Here is a 19,409-nt window from a genome sequence, read left to right on the forward strand (position 1 = left end):
CGGTTAAGCTGAAAATGCATGCATACACACAGAAAAATATAAAAGATACTTTGATCTAATTTTTTTTTTTAGCGCAACTGGAGTTGGGAAGCACTAGGTTGTAACTTGCGTTGCTGGCTGGATCTTGTGTGGTACTGCGGTTAAGCCTAACACACATGCACACAGAAAAATATAAAAGACTGATTTTTTTTTTACTATATATTTTTTTTTTTGAGTACAGAACTTGTGCCCAGATGGACACAGCACCAGCCCAGATGTATCTGCAGTTCTGCACCAGCCCAGATGGACACCTCAGACAGCAAAGCACCAGCCCAGAATGGATCAGCACCACCAGCCCAGGACACAGCACAGACAGCCCAGATGGATCAGCAACAGCCCAGATGGACACAGCAGACAGCACAGTGACAGCACCAACCCAGAATGGATCAGCACCAGCTCAGGACACAGCAGACAGATAGCACCAGCACCTCTCCCAGTCCTACACTACCCACCCTCCCTGTACAGTCTCCACAGCCGGAGTGAAATGGCGTCCGTCGTGTGGTCCCTTATATAGTACATTGATCATGGAGACGAAAGCTCGCAAACCACGAGATTTCAGACTCTATAGTTTTGCCTCGGTTTGAGATCTGAGTCTGGCAGGAAAAATCGAGCCTGCTTGGATCCGGCTCGGATCTGCTAAATTCGGGTGGGTTCAGATCTCTGAAATCCGAACCCGTTCATCTCTAGTATTAACGATTGCATTTATAATGCGATTATTAATGGACATAGGCCCTCATTCAGAGCCGTACGCTCTGAGCAGAGCGCACGCTCTGAATGAGGGCCGGGCTCCATTTTCATGGAGCGTCCTCCTGGACGCTCGTATAGCTGTGGGTCACCACCCACAGGCTATACGAGCGTGCATTGTGATGGTCGCGATGGTCGAGACCATCGCGACCATCGAATTTGCGAGCCGGAGCCTGCGGTTGAGGCTTTCAACCGCAAGCTCCGGAGTGATTTTGGCTCTATCAGAGCCAAAATCACTCCCACTGACATCACTAGTGATCACTAGTAATTCACTAGTGATGTCAGTGGGCCGGCTTCTGACGGGAGGCGTTCCCGTGGGAACGCCCCCGTCAGGGAGGCACGCCCTCGGCACGCCCACCAAAGGGGGCGTGCTGTCAATCAACATTGACAGCACGCCCCCTTTGATCGGACACAACGAGCGAAGGACTTTCCTTCGCTCGTCGCGTCTGGCGCATGCGCACGATGGAGCTCCCTCTGTCGTGCGCATGCTCAGTCCATAACATCGACCCACTTGCGAGCGGACAGCCGCTCGCGAGTGGGTCTGAATCAGGCCCATAATTGCCTATTTACCTGAGGGATTTTCCACCAGTATGCACCAGCTTCTTTTTTCCAAGATAACTCTACGATAACCAGCTGTCCCAGCAATATCTTGACTTCCAGGTATATGACAGGGGCTCAGTAATGACCATGTGTGGCTATCACTATCAGAAAGGGATAATTTCAGATCCCTCTCAGGGCCACTTTGTGAAAATAAGTTCATAGTCTTCTATAGACATCTACTGTATAGATGGCATCGCCTAATGGGCATAAGCTTTGGAAAGTTTTGTTTTCCAGAGTTTGGTGCATACCGACACATCACAGCCTCTCAGAATTCTATGGGTATTGCAGTGCTTGTAGGCTGCAGCGGATATCCCTAATATTCGATGCAGACCACTTAAATGCATACGGAGATTGCAGCAAATAGTTTTTGGAGGTTTGACAGTTAATACATCCCACTCTCATAATATTTTCAAGTAAGTAAATTGACAAAAGATACAGCTGTGTCCTTGCACATCTTTGCTGCAGTCGGGCTAATTAGCCACTCTCGTTGCGCCAGAACCCGTGAGACTGCTAGTGCTGGGCATTTTTTACTTACCAAAAATACAACTGACTTGGCGAGGTCACACCAGGAGAATGTGCTGGTTAATTTTATATGTGACACTTGAATATCTGTGTACGACTAAGCCTCTCAACCAGCATGCGCAGTGCTACGATGCAGCGGCCGCAGATTTTTTACCACGTCAATTTCCGTTTACAGACTCAGTCACACACATACAGTATATACAAGTGTCAGATATCAAATTAATCAGCACAGTCTCCTTGTAGATCCTAGTCACATCATATTGTGATTTAGATGCATTTTCGGCATAAAAAGAAACCAGACGCTAGCAAAATAGTACGGGAACTGGCGGCTCACTCACACCAGGCATGTTGCGATGCCAATATTAGAGATGTGCAAATTCTCAAGAGCTCATTCAGACCCTCTCGCTATGATGCATTTGCTCGTAGCTGCAGATGATTCTCATTGTGCGCATGCGTATGCATCGCAATGTGCGTGCTCAAACCACTGCGACAGATCGGGAAACGTTCACTCACCCAGCATAGACAGCCCAGCAGAATGAGTGACAGGAGAGGCCGTTTGTGGGTGGTAACAGGGGCAGACCACTAGCAATGGGGGAGTGGAAGTGTGAACGCTGGCGTGCCTGAGTGCTGCAACACCGTTTCAGAGGTGTGCATAATTAAAAGGCAGCATCATAGTACACGTCACTTTGTTGGATTTCACACTGAAGTGATCGCAGTGCTTGCGGCAGGGTATAGTCAACCTCAAGCGCTGCGATTGCATCCGATGGCGCTCGATGTTCCAATGTCTTCATACACTTCCAGGAGATGATGTGCGCAAATGAGTGTCTTATAAATGGCTGGTGGGCATCTGCATACACAAAGTGATCACATGCCAAGACACAGTGGGCATGTTAATGCCTTGCCGTGCGATCGCCTGCCTTGCAGGGCGTGTGCTGGATTTGCATACGCATCGAGCGAGCATACACATCTAGCGAGAGAGTCTGAATGAGCTCCACAGTTCCCAGGGAACTGAAAAAAAAACTAATTTAGGGGTTCTGAGTTGAGAACGCTGGTTCATATCTTCATGCTTTTCGGAACTCGGATTTTAAAATGAAACTTGTGTTTTGGATTGCAAACAGGTCAAAATTACATAATTTGTCTGTTTTTTATTTATTTTTTATTTCAGATCCAAAACCAAATCCAAAACACATGAGGATGGTTTTCTAAAACCAAAGCACGGAGATGAATCCAGTAATCGAGTGGGACAGTAAGGGATCAGAAGCTGCATCAGGTATATTGGGCCCTGGTCATGTAGGGCTATGAAAGTCAGCAGCCAATATTGAAGACAATTCACCATCTGACAGGCAGCCAGTGAAGGGAGTAGAGAGTGGGTGCTATGTGGCTGGAATGTGGCTGGATGGCTAATAGCCTGGCAGCTGCTTTTTGTACCATCTGTAAGTGGTGCAATTCTTTTGCTGGGAGTCCAAGGTAGAGGGAGTTGCAGTAGTCTAGCTGTGTTGATATAAATGCATGTATGACTTTAGGCACATCTTCTGAGGGAAATAAGTGCTTCATTCTGGCAATGTTCCTCAGATGAAAGAATGAAGATTTGATTGTGGCTGGTACCTGATGTTTAAGTGTTAAGCCACTATCCAGGACAACACCAAGATTCCGCACATGTTCAGTGTTTTGTAATTTTGAACCCCCATGCGTAAGTCCTGTTGGTTGACTATGCTGTTGCCCTGTCCTGTGATCTATCATAAGGACCTCTGTGTTATCAGGGTTCAGTCACAGCCAACTGGTGCTCATCCACTCCTGAAGCTCAGCTAGGCAACCATTTAGGGTTGTTATGGGTTCCTTTGTACCTGGATCAAAGGACAGGTACAGTTGTGTATCATCTGCATAGCAGTGGTAGACCAGACCATGTCTGATTACAGTATTTCAACCAATGGTAGCATGTATACTGCAAAATAGTATAGAACTCTGTGGGAAACCGCATGGAAGTGGCACTGGTGATAAAGAGTTTACTCCATAAGAAACTCTCTGTGACCTGCCGGTCAGAAATTATTTGAACCAGCTAAGGACTGTGCCATCCAGTCCACAGTCATTTTTCAGGTGCTCAATTAGAATCCTGTGGTCCACAGTATCAAATGCTGCAGAGAGATCCAAAAGGATTAAGATTGAACAATCACTTCTGTCTCTTGCCATCAGAAGATCATTAAGCACACATACCAGAGCTATTTCAGTGCTACGTCTTCGCCAGAATCCTAACTGTATGGATCATAAATATCATGGGTAGACAGGTGGGTTTCCAGTTGCATTGCCACCACTTTCTCAATGATCTTTCCTAGAAAAGGAAGGTTTGATACTGGTCTATAGTTGGTCATGCAGTTGGGGTCTAAATTAGGTTTTTTAAGAATTGTTCTAACAATTGCTTCCTTTAGTGGTTTTGGAAAAATGCCTGTCTGCAGAGAGCATTGAACTATTATTGCAATTACACAGCCAATCATGTCCATACACCCTATGAGAACTTGGTTGAGGCAGGGTCCAGATCACAGGTGGTGGGTAGCAACATTCTGATGATTTTAGCAATGTCTTTTACATCCATTAAGTCAAAGCTGCTCCATGAAGACAGGTGGCTTACCGTTTGGCACTCCTTTGACGGCACTGTGGGGATTCCAGCCCGGATGGAGGATACTTTATCTGCAAAGAATTTTGCAAACTCACTGCTATAGCAATTGCAAAATGCAGTGGGCAATAGTCAAGCAAATTTGGTTGGTCATTAACTGTTTAGAGTAGACTGGGTCAGTTATGTCCACATATAGTGTTTGTGTAATCCATCAGATGCAAGTATAGTCTCACTCTTAAAATACATGTGGGTTTTTCATTGGTGATTCCATTTTATAACAGAGATACTGTAAAGAAGCAAAGCATAATAGTGGTGTATAACACTGTAAATCTATAGTTGTGTTTCTGTTGTGTAAGAAATTATAGGGTTTAGAAGGCATCTAGAAATATTGCGATACAATAAACTACTGTACATTATTTCATTAATTGTCTTTCTTTATAAGTCATGTAACAATTAGATATATATTTGTGAGTCTTCCAGTGACAACTACAACCAGTACAGTATTTGTGTAAAACCTACATAATACTCTTTCCAGTTTTCACCTATAGCAGCCCCATAATGCCATAGAGTACTGTACAATAGGTCTAGTAGTATTCTGTAACCCCAGGACCTTACGCAGGTTGTAAAAACAAAGTGAACAAGCAAATACGTAGTTCTGTGCAGGTAGCTAAGCAACAAACTGCTAAACTAGTGAGGTTGAAGGCAGGGCCAGCAACAGAAGTCATGGGGCCTGGTACACCCATTGTTTTAGTGGCCCCCCATTCCAGGGTCCCTGGCAGAAACAGGCTGGCTGCTTGAGTCTGCCCTCCCTGCACAATGAAGAGATGCCATGTGCATGCGCACGGCATCTATTCACCCAGTGGGTCGGCAGGACAGTACCTGAATAACAGGACTGTGCTGCCAGAAGTGGGACAGTTGGGAGGTATGCCTATATGTGGTTTTTCTGGGGAACCTCTGAGCCCCCACAGTTTCCCTCCATGTCCCACACCTTATTATATGTATGTCTGCTGCAGCATCTCTGTTTGTGTGTCTTTTCCTCAGCTCGCCATGCATCAGATTCTCTCGTCTCTCCATGCTGGCTTTTTTTTTACACATACTGTAAGCGCCCCATTCCACACTGTGCTTCAATATCCCACTGTGCTCCCCCATCTGACACTATACTCTCTCATACTTCATCCCAAAATGTGCTCTCCTATTCACCATTGGGATCCCTATCATACACTGTGCCCTCCCATCCCCCATCCCACACTGTGTGCTCTCCCATCCCCCACTGTGGTATACCATCCAACATTGTGCTCTCCCATCCCTCATCCCACACTGTGTGCTCTCCCATCCCCCACTGTGCTTTCCCATTCCACACTGTGCTCTCCCAGCCCCCTCTCACACTGTGCTCTCCCATCCCCCACTGTGATATACCATCCAACACTGTGCTCTCCCATCCCCCCTCTCACACTGTGCTCTCCCATCCCCCATCAGACAGTGTGCTCTCCCATACCCCCTCTCACACCGTGCTCTCCCATCCCCCCTCTCACACTGTGCTCTCCCATCCCCCTCTGTGCTTTCCCATTCCACACTGTTCTCTCCCATCCCCCCTCTCACACTGTGCTATCCCATCCCCCCTCTCACACTGCTCTCCAATCCCTTCTCACACTGTGCTCTCCTTTCCCACACTGTGCTCTCCCATCTGACACTATACTCATCCCACAATGTGCTCTCCTATTCACCTTTGGGAACCCTATCATACACTGTGCTCTCCCATCCCCCCTCTCACACTGTGCTCTCCCATCCCCCACTGTGTTATCCCATCCCACACTGTGCTCTCCCATCCCAAACTGTACTATCCTATCCCCCACTGTGCTCTCCAATCCCACACTGTGCTCTCCCATCCCCCACTGTGCTATCCCATCCCCCACTGTTCTCTCCCATCCCACACTGTGCTCTCCCATCCTACACTGTGCTCTCCCATCCCCCCTCTCAAACTGTGCTCTCTCATCCCCCCTCTCACACTGTGCTATCCCATCCCCCCTCTCACACTGCTCTCCCATCCCTTCTCACACTGTGCTCTCCCTTCCCCCACTGTGCATCCCAATCCTATCCCACATTTTGTATCCCCCCCTCCTCCCAGGCTGCACTTACCTCCTTGAGTTTCCTGGGTAGCTTCTGCTGAGTCCTGACTGCTGCTGCTGGGTGGGACTGGAGAGAGGCAGAGCACTGTTGTGGGGGCGGAGCTACCTAATGACTGCTTCTATCTCTCAGCCAATGAACTGAGGAGTCATCAGGCAGCAGCCCCGCCCCCACCACAGTGCTGAGCTTCACCAAGCCGGGCCCTGGTAGCAGCAGCCAGTAGTTAGCAAGTGGCTGGCCCTGCTAGTATATGCAGCAAGTGGCTGCAGTTAATGTCTCCCTGCTGGGTGGCAGATGGCTCAAAGTGACTGGGGTACTTATTATCTACACTTCCAGCCATTTATTGTTGTATTATATGTGTGAATTGTGTGCTGTGTTTTTGAGCATCTATTGTGCTTCCAGGGAAGCTGCACCTCCTGACATATTGCTATGGCATTTACTCCTGTTACTTGTGTGGGGAGGGAATTGCATATTTTACTTACAGTATAAAGAGTTGGTCCCATCTCATGTTTGCAGTCATCTCTGCATATGTAGCAAAATGTGATTTGTTTTTCCCTGGTCACGATTTAAATTTTTCATTTAGATGCAACTGCATTTAAGTCTGAGGTACAGAACTGTTACAGTGAGACAGTGAGTTTCATCCATCAGCATATAAAGTACCTGTGACCAGTGGCATAACTACCGGAGGTGCAGGGGTTGCGGCTGATATGGGGCCCGGACCAAGCCGGGGCTTGGCCCTCCCCCTGCACCTATGGTGCTAGGCCTCTGGCCTCTGTCTGCAGCCCCTCCTCCTCACTCCCCTTTCCCCCAACACCCTCCTCACTCCTCTCAACTCCACTTACAAGCTCCGTGGTTGCGGCCCCCCAACTCCATGGTCACGTCATCCAAGTCAGCTCTGCTCCGGCTCTCCTCATTGACTGATACTGGGAGGAGGCGTGATCTAGAGATATGCACCGACCCCCGTATTTTGGTTTTGGTTTTGTATCTCCTCTTGTTTTGGATATGTATTAGTTTTGCAAAAACCACACTTGCGTGTTTTGTTTTTTGGTTTTGGATCTGTATTTTTTCTAATAAAAAAATCATAAAAACAGCTACAATCACATAAGTTGGGTCTGTTTTTGTTCCTACAGTATTATTAACCTCAATAACATCAATTTCCACTTGTTTCCAGTCAATTTTGACCACCTCACAGCTCACAATATATATTTTTTCATCTAGTTAAGGGCCAAAGGGTTGCATTGAGCTAGCTGGCTGACTAAGCTAAGCGATAGCAGTGGGCAGCACTAACATGAGGCAGTTCAGCTTTGAACATGGCACAGAGAGGCATTGCAGTGGTAGACAGGATGGCAGTTTAATAAACTATATGACTCCAAGGAATTTTAAAAACCAAAAATGTTTTCCTTAACTAGGTCAGAGGCCTGATGGAGTTGGAATATACTTATGGACTGAAGACAGGGAAAGGACAGAAGAATTTATTAGTTTTTAATTTATTTAATTTAATATTTTGATTCTTAATAAAAAATTATGAGTGAAGATCAATCCACAATAGGATCAAGTTCTTCAGCTCCTAAAAGACATCTTTGATCTGGAGGAGGTTTTTCAATTTTTTATACATCATGATCTAATGCTTGTGGAGGTGCTGCTAGAACATACTGTAAACAGACATTTACTAGTTTGTACTCAAGGAGGTTATTAGGGATAATGGGACCAAGAGTTGCTGTTTACATCAGAGGAAAGCAGCCTGTAGTTCTCTGGCTGAACTAGAACTCCCAGCATCTGTGATATTTGCTGGGCCTACTCTAAGATATTTGTGAACAACAGGTGCTTCACGTTACCTCAGCCTGCTTTACGCACTGTATGTACCATGTAAATATATTTGTATGTGCACTTAATTGCACACTTCCTGGCAGGAAAATGCTCTGTGCTGCTGCTGCTCATATTTGTCCACCCCATCAATTTGGTGGTTCAAAATTAAGAAAAAAAAATGAAATGGGCATGCAGGAGATGCTGTCTGTGGCCATTACAATTTCTGGACATTCATAAACCAAAATATTAAAAATGTCAGGCAGCCAGTAATGCCCCAAACAGCACATAATGCAAAGAAAAGAGGTGCAAGATGGAATTGTCCTTGGGCCCTATAACCCACCCTTATGTTGTATATATGAAACAGGACATTCACAGTTTAACAAACCAATCACTTCAGAGACAGGGACTGCCACTTGTGGCTTAAATGATTGGTTTGTTTGGACCCCCCACAAAACAAGCTGCCAATATGCAGTGTACATTGGTGGCAATGATCCCATACACAAACTGGCTTTACATACTGTAGGTAAGATCAGATATCGTCATCGTCATCCCCATCAGTGTGTACATCCTCTTCTTCACACAATATTAATTCATACCAACTGGAATCCACCATTACAGATGCTTCTATATATATTTTTTGCATACCCCTGTCATTTTTAAAAAAATGTTGCAACACCAAATTCATTGTGTGAGAAAAACATGGGATGTGTTTGAATTCGCCCACATGTAATGCTCGCACAATATTGCCGGCATTGTCAGAAATCACAAATCCCGAGGAGAGTCCAAGCTGGTAAGCTATTTTGCAATGATTTCCCTGAGTTTTTTTAAGAGGTTCTCAGCAGTATGCCTCTTAGTGAAACTGGTGATACACAGAGTAGCCTGTCTCTGAATGAGCTGGCATTTGTTAGATGCTGCTGCTGCTGTTGCTGTTTGCACTGTTGGCAGCAATACACCTACCCAGTGGGCTGTCACAGTCATATAATCTTTAGTTTACCCTGTCCCACTTGTCCACATATCTGTGGTTAAGTGGACAAATGGTACATCGAGGACATTTATAAGGTGTTTTTTAATGTCCTTGTACAGATTGGGGATTGATATTCTAGAGTAGTGGAATCTAGAAGTGACATGGTAGCGGGGACACAATTTAACTGCCTAAAACCCACTGCATTAATGGCGGATACTGGATGCACATCTAATACCAACATAGCTGTAATGACATCAGTAATCCGTTGTGAAACTGCGTGTCTGCTGTCATACTTGTCCCCCATTGCAAAGGATTGTTTGACAGTCAATTATTTGGTTAAACTACTAAAGTAGTCTTCACAGAAAACCAGTAGAAATACTGTTGGAGTGCTAATAGTGGGTGTTGACCATATAAAATTGAGCAGCTGTATAAAAAGAGGATAGTCAGTCCTCAACATATAATAAGAATATATAACAGAAATAAACAGTGGTCTAGTAACAAGTTTAAAAGTACATGTTTAATAAATACATATATTGGTAGGTAACCTATATAGACCCTTAGATAGCATTTGAAATTGCTAAAATATCACACATATTACTCATTAGTCATCTCAGATGATCCTGATCACATGGGAAGTGTAATGAAAAATCCATAAGAGTTAGAATTTAACTGTTGTTAGAAAAAAGTCCAGCCAAATAATTACCCAGTCTGTTAATCAACAGATGGAGTAGGTCTGTTCCACTGTGCTGGCACTTGTTGGCTCAATAGAGGTACCCCAAGCACAGATCAATTGCGGACTGTAAGGTGGAATCCAGTATCCAAATATAGCCAGGATCCAAATAGCAATGTAGGCACTTTGCACAATGAGAGTCCCCAGGGCACAGGTCCAGTGTTGGGCTGGCATAGTAATTTTTGCCTGATAAAGGCAGAAATAATCAAAAGAATGTTCCTTAGGATCAGGATGAGTGTTGTGGAGTGTTGCAGCCAATCCTGACGCGTTTCGCTGTGTCAGAATCACAACTTTATCAAAGGTGATGGTATCTTGGCTGTAAACCCTATTTATAGTGATTTTCCAACATGGCTGCTGATTGGTAGCTGTTGCATATCAAAAGCAAAACTGAATAAAAACTAGAGATGAGCGGGTTCCGATCTAAGAGATCCGAACCCAACCGAATTTTGTAGATCCGAGTCGGGTCCAAGCCAGCTCGGAATTTCCCACATGACTCGGATCTCTCAGATCGAGGCAAAACCATAGAGATGAAATCTCGCGGCTCGCGAGCTTTCATTTCTATATATAAGGGACATGGTGGGTGCCATTTCACGCTGGCTGTGGAGACTGAACAGGGAGGGTGGGTAGTGTAGGGCTGGGGAGAGGTGCTGTGCTGTCTGCTGTGTCCATCTGGGCTGGTGGTGATCCTTTCTGGGCTGGTGCTGTGCTGTCTGCTGCATCCATCTGGGCTGGTGCTGATCTACTGAGCTGGTACTGTGCTGTCTGGTGCTGGTGCTGTGCTGTTTGCTGTGTCCTGGGCAGGTGCTGATCCATTCTGGGCTGGTGCTGTGCTGTGTGCTGTGTCCATCTGGGCTGTTGCTGATCCATCTGGGCTGGTGCTGTGCTGTCTGCTGCGTCCAGATGGACTGTTGCTGATCCATCTGGGCTGGTGCTGTGCTATCTGCTGAATCCATCTGGGCCAAAGTTCTGGACTCCCCAAAATATATATATATATTGTCAATTTATTTTATGTGTGTGTGTGCAGGTTAGGCTTAGCCACACAATATACAGTAAGTTGCAACCTAGTGCTGCCCGACTCTTCAACGAGTCGTCATCAATCGGCGCTCCGGGCCCAAGTTCTGGAGCTGATTTTTTTTTTAAATTGTCTTTTTTGGCTAATTGTCTGTGCGTATTAGGCTTGGCCACCCAAGATCTAGCAAGTTGACAATGCAACCTAGTGCTGCCCGACTCCAGTCGTCATCAATCTGTGCTCTGGGCCCAAGTTTTGGAGCTGAAAATTTTTTGTTTAAATTGTCTTTTTTTGGCTAATAATTGTCTATGTGTCTGTGCATGTAAGCCTTAGCCACACAAGATCTAGCATGTCTGCAATGCAACCTAGTGCTGCCCGACTCCAGTCGTCATCAATCTGTGCTCTGGGCCCAAGTTCTGGAGCTGAAAAAAAATTGTCTTTTATTGTCTAATGTCTGTGCGTGTTAGGCTTAGCCACACAAGATTTAGCAAGTCAGCAATGCAAACTAGTGCTGCCCAACTCCAGTCATCATCAATCTGTGCTCTGGGCCCAAGTTCTGGAGCTGAAATTTTTGTTTTTTTTAATTGTTTTTTTTTGTCCAATTGTCTGTGCATGTTAGGCTTAGCCGCACAAGATCTAGCAAGTCAACAATGCAACCTAGTGCTGCCCAACTCCAGTCTTCATCAATCTGTGCTCTGGGCCCAAGTTCTGGAGCTGAAAATAAATAAAAGAAATGTGTCTTTTTTTGTAAAAAAATTTTCTGTGTGCGCACGACTGCACATGTGTGAATTTTGTAACCGTACATTGGCTACACTATTGGTGCTTGTGACACTGCTTCAGGACCACAGAAAATATGGAGGGCTGTCACATGACAGGAGAGCAAGGCCAAAAAACACTGGCTGCCACCAGCTGTTGTAGCTGCCACCAGCAGTGCAAGCCCATCAACTTCCTCATCCTCTATGAAGGCCCATGCCCCAAGGCTTAAGTCACGCCATCGATATGGTAAACCAACTTTTACTGAAGTTTAGAAAAAAAATTGAAAGGAAATTTGCCTTTAGATAAACAAAAAATTGGCAATATGCCATTCACTACATGAAGTGGCAAGGAAAGGATAAGGCCTTGGCCTTTCTTTATGAAGACTGCTGGTTCTGATTCTGATAGCCCTTCATAAAAAACAACTGTATTCCCTGAGAAATCAAAATCATAAATCCCAGAGGAGAGTGCAAGTGTGTCCATAGTTGCCATGTGTGAGCCAGACCTAAATACTAGTGTACTGGAGGATCCTCCAAGTTACAACATTTGTGTGCCCTCTCTAAATGTGTGGAAGGGCAGTCAACATCTTTCAGATGTAGTCATCGAGGATGCTTCTGTGGAATTGCACATGGAGGAGGAGGATATTTGGTAGTTGAAGGTGCTAAGGATGATGAGGATGTTGATGAAGATGTTGGTGATGAGGATGTTGATGCCGAGGATGTCCTTTGTGTAAGTAAGGCAACAGCTGTTGCCCATGGATTGAAAAAACCAAAGCCCATTGTTGTCATGCCAGGGCAAAAGACAAAAAAATCCACTTCTCACGTGTGGAATTATTTCCACCCCAATCCGGACAACAGTTGTCAAGCCATATGTAAAAATTAGAAAGCAAGAGTGAGTAGAAGGAGGGACATAAACCACCTAGGAATCTCCTCCTTGTTACCTTACTTGGAGCGCATTCATCAAATATCAAAGTGTACGTTGCCAAGTTCCAAAACTCAAAATGTAACAAGTCCAGTGTCACCTACCTGCTCCCTCTCTATGAGATCCAAGCACCTTTTATCTCCAACACCAAAACCTGCATCATCAACATCCTCATTCATGATCGGGAGTAGTCCTGCTGCATCCAGTGTTGATATTCAAAGCATGATTGACTCCTCTCCTATCCGTGATTCCTCAGAAGGATCCTTGATGACTACGCCTGTTGCTGCTGCTGTTGCTCTGAGTGGATCTTCATCCCAGAAGGGGACCAGGAGGAAGACTACTTGTAGTGTATCCTCCAAATAACAATTAACTGTTAAACAATCATTTGCAAGGGCAAGGGCAAGTATGACAGCAATCACCCATTTGCACAGCAGATTACTGATGCCATATCAGCTATACTGGTATTAGATGTGTGTACAGTATTCGCCATTACTGCAGTGGGTTTTCAACAGTTAATTAAGGTCCTGTGTCCTTGCTACCAGATCCCTACTAGATTCCACTTCGCTAGAACAGCAATTCCAAGTCTGTGCAAGGACATTAAAAAAACCTTATTATTGTCCTCAGAAATGCCATTGTAAGCACAGTCCACTTGACCACTGATATTTTTACAAGTGGGACAGGGCAAACTATGGATTACATAACTGTGACAGCCCACTGGGTAGGTGTATTGCCTACAACAGCAACAGCAGCAGCAACATCAACCAAAAGACAGCTGATACAGAGGCAGGCTACTCTTTGTATAACTGGTTTCACTAAGGGGCATACCACTCAGAACCTCAGGGAAATCATTGCTAAATGGCTTACCCCACTTGGACTCGCCTTGGGATTTGTGATTTCGGACAATGCCACCAATATTGTGAGAGGATTACATGTGGGCGAAATCCAACACATCCCATGTTTTGCTCACTCAATTAATTTGGTGGTGCAACATTTTTTAAAAACTGACTCGATCGTGCAGGAGATGCTCTTGGTGGCCCACAAAATATCCGACATTTTAGACATTCGGCGACTGCTTGTCAAAGATGCCATGATCAGGAGGTACTGTTAAATTTGCCCTGCCATCAGCTGAAGCAAGAGGTAGTAACTCGGTGGAATTCTACCATCTATATGATTCAGCGGATGGAGGAACAGCAAAAGGTCATCTAGGGCTATACTACAGCCTATGACATAGGCCTTGGAGGGGGAATGCACCTTCCTCAAGTGCATTGGAGAATAATTTCCGTGTTGTGCAAGGTTCTCAAACACATTGAACTTGCCACACGTGAAGTTAGTTCAGACACTGCCAGTTTGAGTCAGGTCATTCCCCTCATCAGACTTTTGCAAAAACAGCTGGAGAAACTGAAGGAAGAGGTGAAACGGAGCGATTGCGCAAAGTATGTCGGACTGGTGGATCAAGCCCTTGATTCACTTCGCCAGGATCCAAGAGTCGTCACTCTATTGGAATCTGAAAAATATATTTTGGCGACCATTCTGGACCCTAGGTTTAACTACTACCTTGTGAGTTTTTTTTCCAACAGACCCAAATCTAAAACTGTGCAAAGAGCTGTTGGTAAAAAAATTGTCAGCTGCATTTTCCTTACAGAATGCCTGCTGGTCATGCAGATCAGTCACCAAAAAATTACATCTGGTCGGGTCTGAGAGAACTGCCTACTAGTGACATGTCTTCTACCATAACTAAGTGTGATACGGTCTCCATTCACAGAATGGTGGAGGACTATTTTAGAGATAACATCCTAATAAACATGTCAGACAGTCCCTTTCAGTACTGGCAGGAAAAAGAGGCAATTTGGAGTTCCATTCACAAACTGGCTTTGCATTACTTAAGTTGCCCACCCTCCAGTGTGTACTCCGAAAGAGTTTTCAGTGCAGCTGGCAACCTTGTCAGTTAACGGCATAGGAGGTTACTTCCTCAAAATGTGGAAAAGATGATGTTCATTAAAATAAATTACAAATTCCACGAGGAAGACCTCTACCAACAATTACATCAAAAAATTACAGAGGCACCTATGGTGGATTCCAGCAGGGATGAATTAATATTGTGTGAAGGTGAGGATGTACACACTGATGGGTATGACGAGGACAAGGATGACAACAACTTGTAATGTAAAGACAGTTTGGGTATGGGATCATTTTCATTTCCAAGTCCAATGCACATTGGCAGCTTATTTTATGGGGGTCCAAACAAACCAATCATTTCAGCCACAATTGGCAGTCCTTGATGCTGAAATGATTGGTTTGTTAAACTGTCCTGTTTCGTATACAACATAAGGGTGGGTGGGAGGGCCCAAGGACTATTCCATCTTCCACCTTTTTCCTTTCCATTATGTGCTGGTTGGGGCATTGCTGCCTGACATTTTAAATTAATGTTATGGTTTGTTTAGGAACCAATGATTTATTTTTAAATTAATTTATTATCAATTTTACAGCTAGGGGCTGCACCCAATGAATTGTTTTTTAATTAATTTATTTTAGATTTTACAGCCAGGGGCTGCACCCAATGAATTGCTTTTTAATTAATGTATTATCAATTTAACAGCCAGGGGCTGCACCCAAAGAATTGTTTTTTAATTAATTTATTATCAATTTTACAGCCAGGGGTTGCACCCAATGAATTGTTTTTTAATTAATTTTTTATCGATTTAACAGCCAGGGGTGCACCAATGAATTTATTTTTATTAATTATTCAGACAGGGACTGCACCCAATGAATTGTTTTTAAATTAATTTATTATCAATTTTTCAGTAGGGGCTGCATTAACTATCAAATATCAATTCTTCAATCCTCAAGGGTATCCCAACCATCATCTTTGCACAGTCCACAACTCTATTAATAATTATATCAATCAGTTTTAAGCCAGCAAGCTGGATGCAACCTTTTGGCCCTTCAACTAGATGAAAAAAATCAATATTGTGAGCTGTGAGGTGGCCAAAATTGTCTGGAAATGAGTGGAAATAAATGTTAAATGTGGTTATTAATAAGGACCATTTTATGTGATTTTAGCTGTTTTTTTATTTTTTAAGAAAAAATCGAGATCCAAAACCAAAAAACAAAAACAAAACACGGAGGTGAGGTTTTGGCAAAACCAATTAAGATCCAAAATCATGGGAGATCCAGACCCAAAACCAAAACACGGGGGTCGGTGCACATCTCTAATAAAAACACATTTGAATAACAATGAAAGCATGTATTAAAATACTTCTAAGGAGACAGACTTATCCAAATGTGAATTAGTGCATTGTAATCTAAAGATTGGCTAGATCAGATATAAATGTTGCAGCTTACCGATTACAAACCTCTCCATCCACGTGATGTAAACAAACACATGTGGGGAGAGGAGGGTGTAGTGAGGGGATGGGTTGCCTCTAGGGCCTGTAATTAGCTCACTCATGTTCATGTGTTACTTGTTAATTCCCACACTGTACAGACTAATAGATGCAGAGATCCCGCTCACGTGATCTCAATACATATCACGTGATGTGGATGTCAACTGCTGTTGAATATATAAATTACAGACATTCCGCTCACGTGATCTAATTCTGTAATACATGGTGTGGGCGTCAGAGTTTAAAACACAGTAATTGAGGCACTCTAGTGATCTAAACAGACCACCACATGCATAGACAAGTGCCTGTATGTACATAATGGCAGATGTAGTGTGAAAAACAGAATGGTTATAAATCAATTAAACTCAAATGGTGGCATGCATTAAATACATCCAATACTTGGGAGTAAATGTTCATCCAAGATAAACAGTAAAATAAATCAAAATAAAAATAAATATAAAATTAAAAATTAAAAATAAAATTTAAAATAAAACAATAAAAAATAAAATAATAATAATAAATAAAACTAAAAAATGAAAATAATAAAAAAATAAAAATGCCTTTAACCCTTGGGATCTATTATCTACTAGAAATGGTGTCTCCAATTAGGTAGAAAGCTATTAATAACATCTAAAATACACATGATGTGTAAATAACAGTCAAAAGTTGACTCTTATAGGTAGGTATCTAAACATATAACAATCTAAAAGATATTAAGGAACTCGTCCCTTTGTCTATTGGGAGATCAGTGGAAAGGAATGGTGTTATTGAATGAATAGATGGTCAGCAATAGGGTGTAAGGGGCTCAAGAAATGATCTACTGGATAGAAAATAATGGAGTAGAGGTATATGGTATAGCTAACTGGAAATTATATTGAGTTATATCATTTTGTTGAGATCTTTGGGAGACAAAGAATCCATTTTGAATATCCAAAATAATTCTTGTTTACATAGGTGTCTAAAACGATCCCCACCCCTGGGATTTGTGGAAATTTTCTCAATAGCAGTTAGTTGAAGGGAACACAGATCTCCATTATGAATCTCAGTGTCTTGATACACTATGAGATGACAGCCTATTGATAACATTAATCTGATGCTCCATAAACCTTGTTTTTAAGCACCGGGTTGTCCTCCCCGCATACTTTAAATTGCAGCCACATGTCAGAACATATACAACATATTTAGAGTAGCAATTAATACATTTTTTGATTGAATAAGCCTCTTCACCATTAGGTAAATGGATACTTTTAGAACCATTGGTTATGTGTTCGCATGTCTTGCATCTATTACTCCCACATTTATAACACCCTAGTGCTCGAGAAGGAAACCAAGTAACACCCATATTAGTTCTCACAGATTGTCTCAGAAAACTGGGAGCTAGCATATTCTTTAGAGATTTATTTTGTCTAAATGTAAACAATGATGTGGGAGGAATCAAGTCTCCCAAGATCTTATCCTGTTTTAAAATATTATAATTCTTTGTTATGATATTTTTAATTTCATTGTGTGAGTCATTATAGGTTGAAATGAAAGCTATTCCTCTCTCACTATTTAATGTACACGTGCGCTCCTTGGTGTGTGTGCGGGGGAGGGGGGGAGAGGAATACAGATGGGGGGGAAAAAGGATGGGAGGTGTGCTAATGGGAGCCATTGGGGCTGATTTGGTTAGTCGCAGCAGAAGCACAGCACTCAAAGATTAGCCATCACTAATGTCAATCACCGACACTGCCCCCCTCCCACCAACCGCGTCCTACACAGATCAGCCCTAATGGTTCTGATAGGTCACATTACATATTGGATACACCCACACACCCACCCTCCACATATAAAGCACCTTCAGTCCACCACTCAGTAACTCCTTGATAAAGGCTTCAGGCCGAAACGCATTGGAGAACACAAACCCCCCCATTTACCACTGCTGCATCACCACAATATTGGTGAAATCACCACCCCACAAAGGTGGGACTGAACTGTACGCGGACCGCCGCATCACCCCAACCCTCGGAACAGTGACGAGCGCCCATCCAGACAACACCCTGTGGGCTCGCAGGGTGCCACCAACCACTGGAAGCACACCGGAGAACACACCTACTGTGCACCAACCAAGGACAATAAACCTACCGGTAGGTAACAACTCAATAGTGCGGGACGCCGCCATTGTCACTGAACGGGACATCTTTGTTAACACACATGTCCTGGTCCATTAAGACTGAGACCATAGGTCCAGCAAAGGGGACGTGCAGAAGTAAGGGCCGCACGGCAAGGAGCCCCCAAAAAGGGCCCACCAACACCCTGACCAGGATCTACAGGAACTACCTATTCATCCCCAACCCATCCCACAATACCACCTGGGGAGCATTGTGCCTCACCAATAAACAGGTGGATTCAAATCATTTACAGTGTCTGACTCATCATTGTGTATCACCCATCTACCCACTAAGTTACACACCAACACACGACACCCCATTAGCACACCTCCCATCCTTTTTCCCCCCATCTGTATTCCTCTCCCCCCCTCCCCCGCACACACACCAAGGAGCGCATGTGTACCTCCTTCCTAAAGCATAACCCAACAGGTTTGGTACGCCTGTTCCACGTACAGCACCATTGCCAACCCCCTCCCCCTCTCTCTCTCTCTCTCTCTCTCCTTGCCCCTGTCCAGCCAAACCCACCCCTTTCCCTCCCCTGCACAATCATTACACCCACCCACCAGAACCTGGAGCGCGGATCAATCTGCTTATTGAATTCACTATTTAATGTAGTCTGAGTTTTTTTCTTTGTAGATTTTAGAAGTAATCCTCTATCCATAGAAAGTACCTCAGCAAATGATTTTTCAATGAGGTGTGATGGATAAGCCCACAATTTGAAGGCCTCCATCATATCTGCTTGTGATCTAAAACTATTAAGGTCTGAGCAATTTCTCCTCAGCCGCATTAGTTTGCCTTTAGGGGTATTTTGTTTCCGTGCCATCTGGTGTGAACTTTTAAAGTGTAAGTAAGCGTTAGTCCCCACTTCTTTATTATAATTACTTGTAATGATCCTATACTGATATATCTCCAAGGATACATCTAAGAAATTAATACATTGACGGTGAAAAGTGTGAGTGAAATGTAAATTATAACTATTTGCATTACGTGTACAAACAAAAGATTGTGCAGATATGAGGGACCCATCCCAAATAATAAAAAGATTGTCAATATAATGGC

At 43.8% G+C, this 19,409-nt stretch overlaps 1 protein-coding gene across 1 annotated transcript in view; it reads right to left on the reverse strand.

Moving 5' to 3' along the window:
- LOC148505891 (extracellular calcium-sensing receptor-like) overlaps positions 1-19,173 on the reverse strand; it is a 54,393-nt gene extending 35,220 nt beyond the window's left edge. Inside the window, exon 1 of the mRNA XM_088447607.1 lies at positions 18,914-19,173. Coding sequence (XP_088303733.1) covers positions 18,914-19,173 — 260 coding nt within the window. The remainder of the gene's footprint in view (positions 1-18,913) is intronic.
- Between the last annotated feature and the right edge of the window lie 236 nt (positions 19,174-19,409).

This window comes from Taudactylus pleione, unplaced genomic scaffold, assembly GCF_031769625.1.
Source record: "Taudactylus pleione unplaced genomic scaffold, aTauple2 ptg000435l, whole genome shotgun sequence".
Lineage (NCBI taxonomy): Eukaryota > Metazoa > Chordata > Amphibia > Anura > Myobatrachidae > Taudactylus > Taudactylus pleione.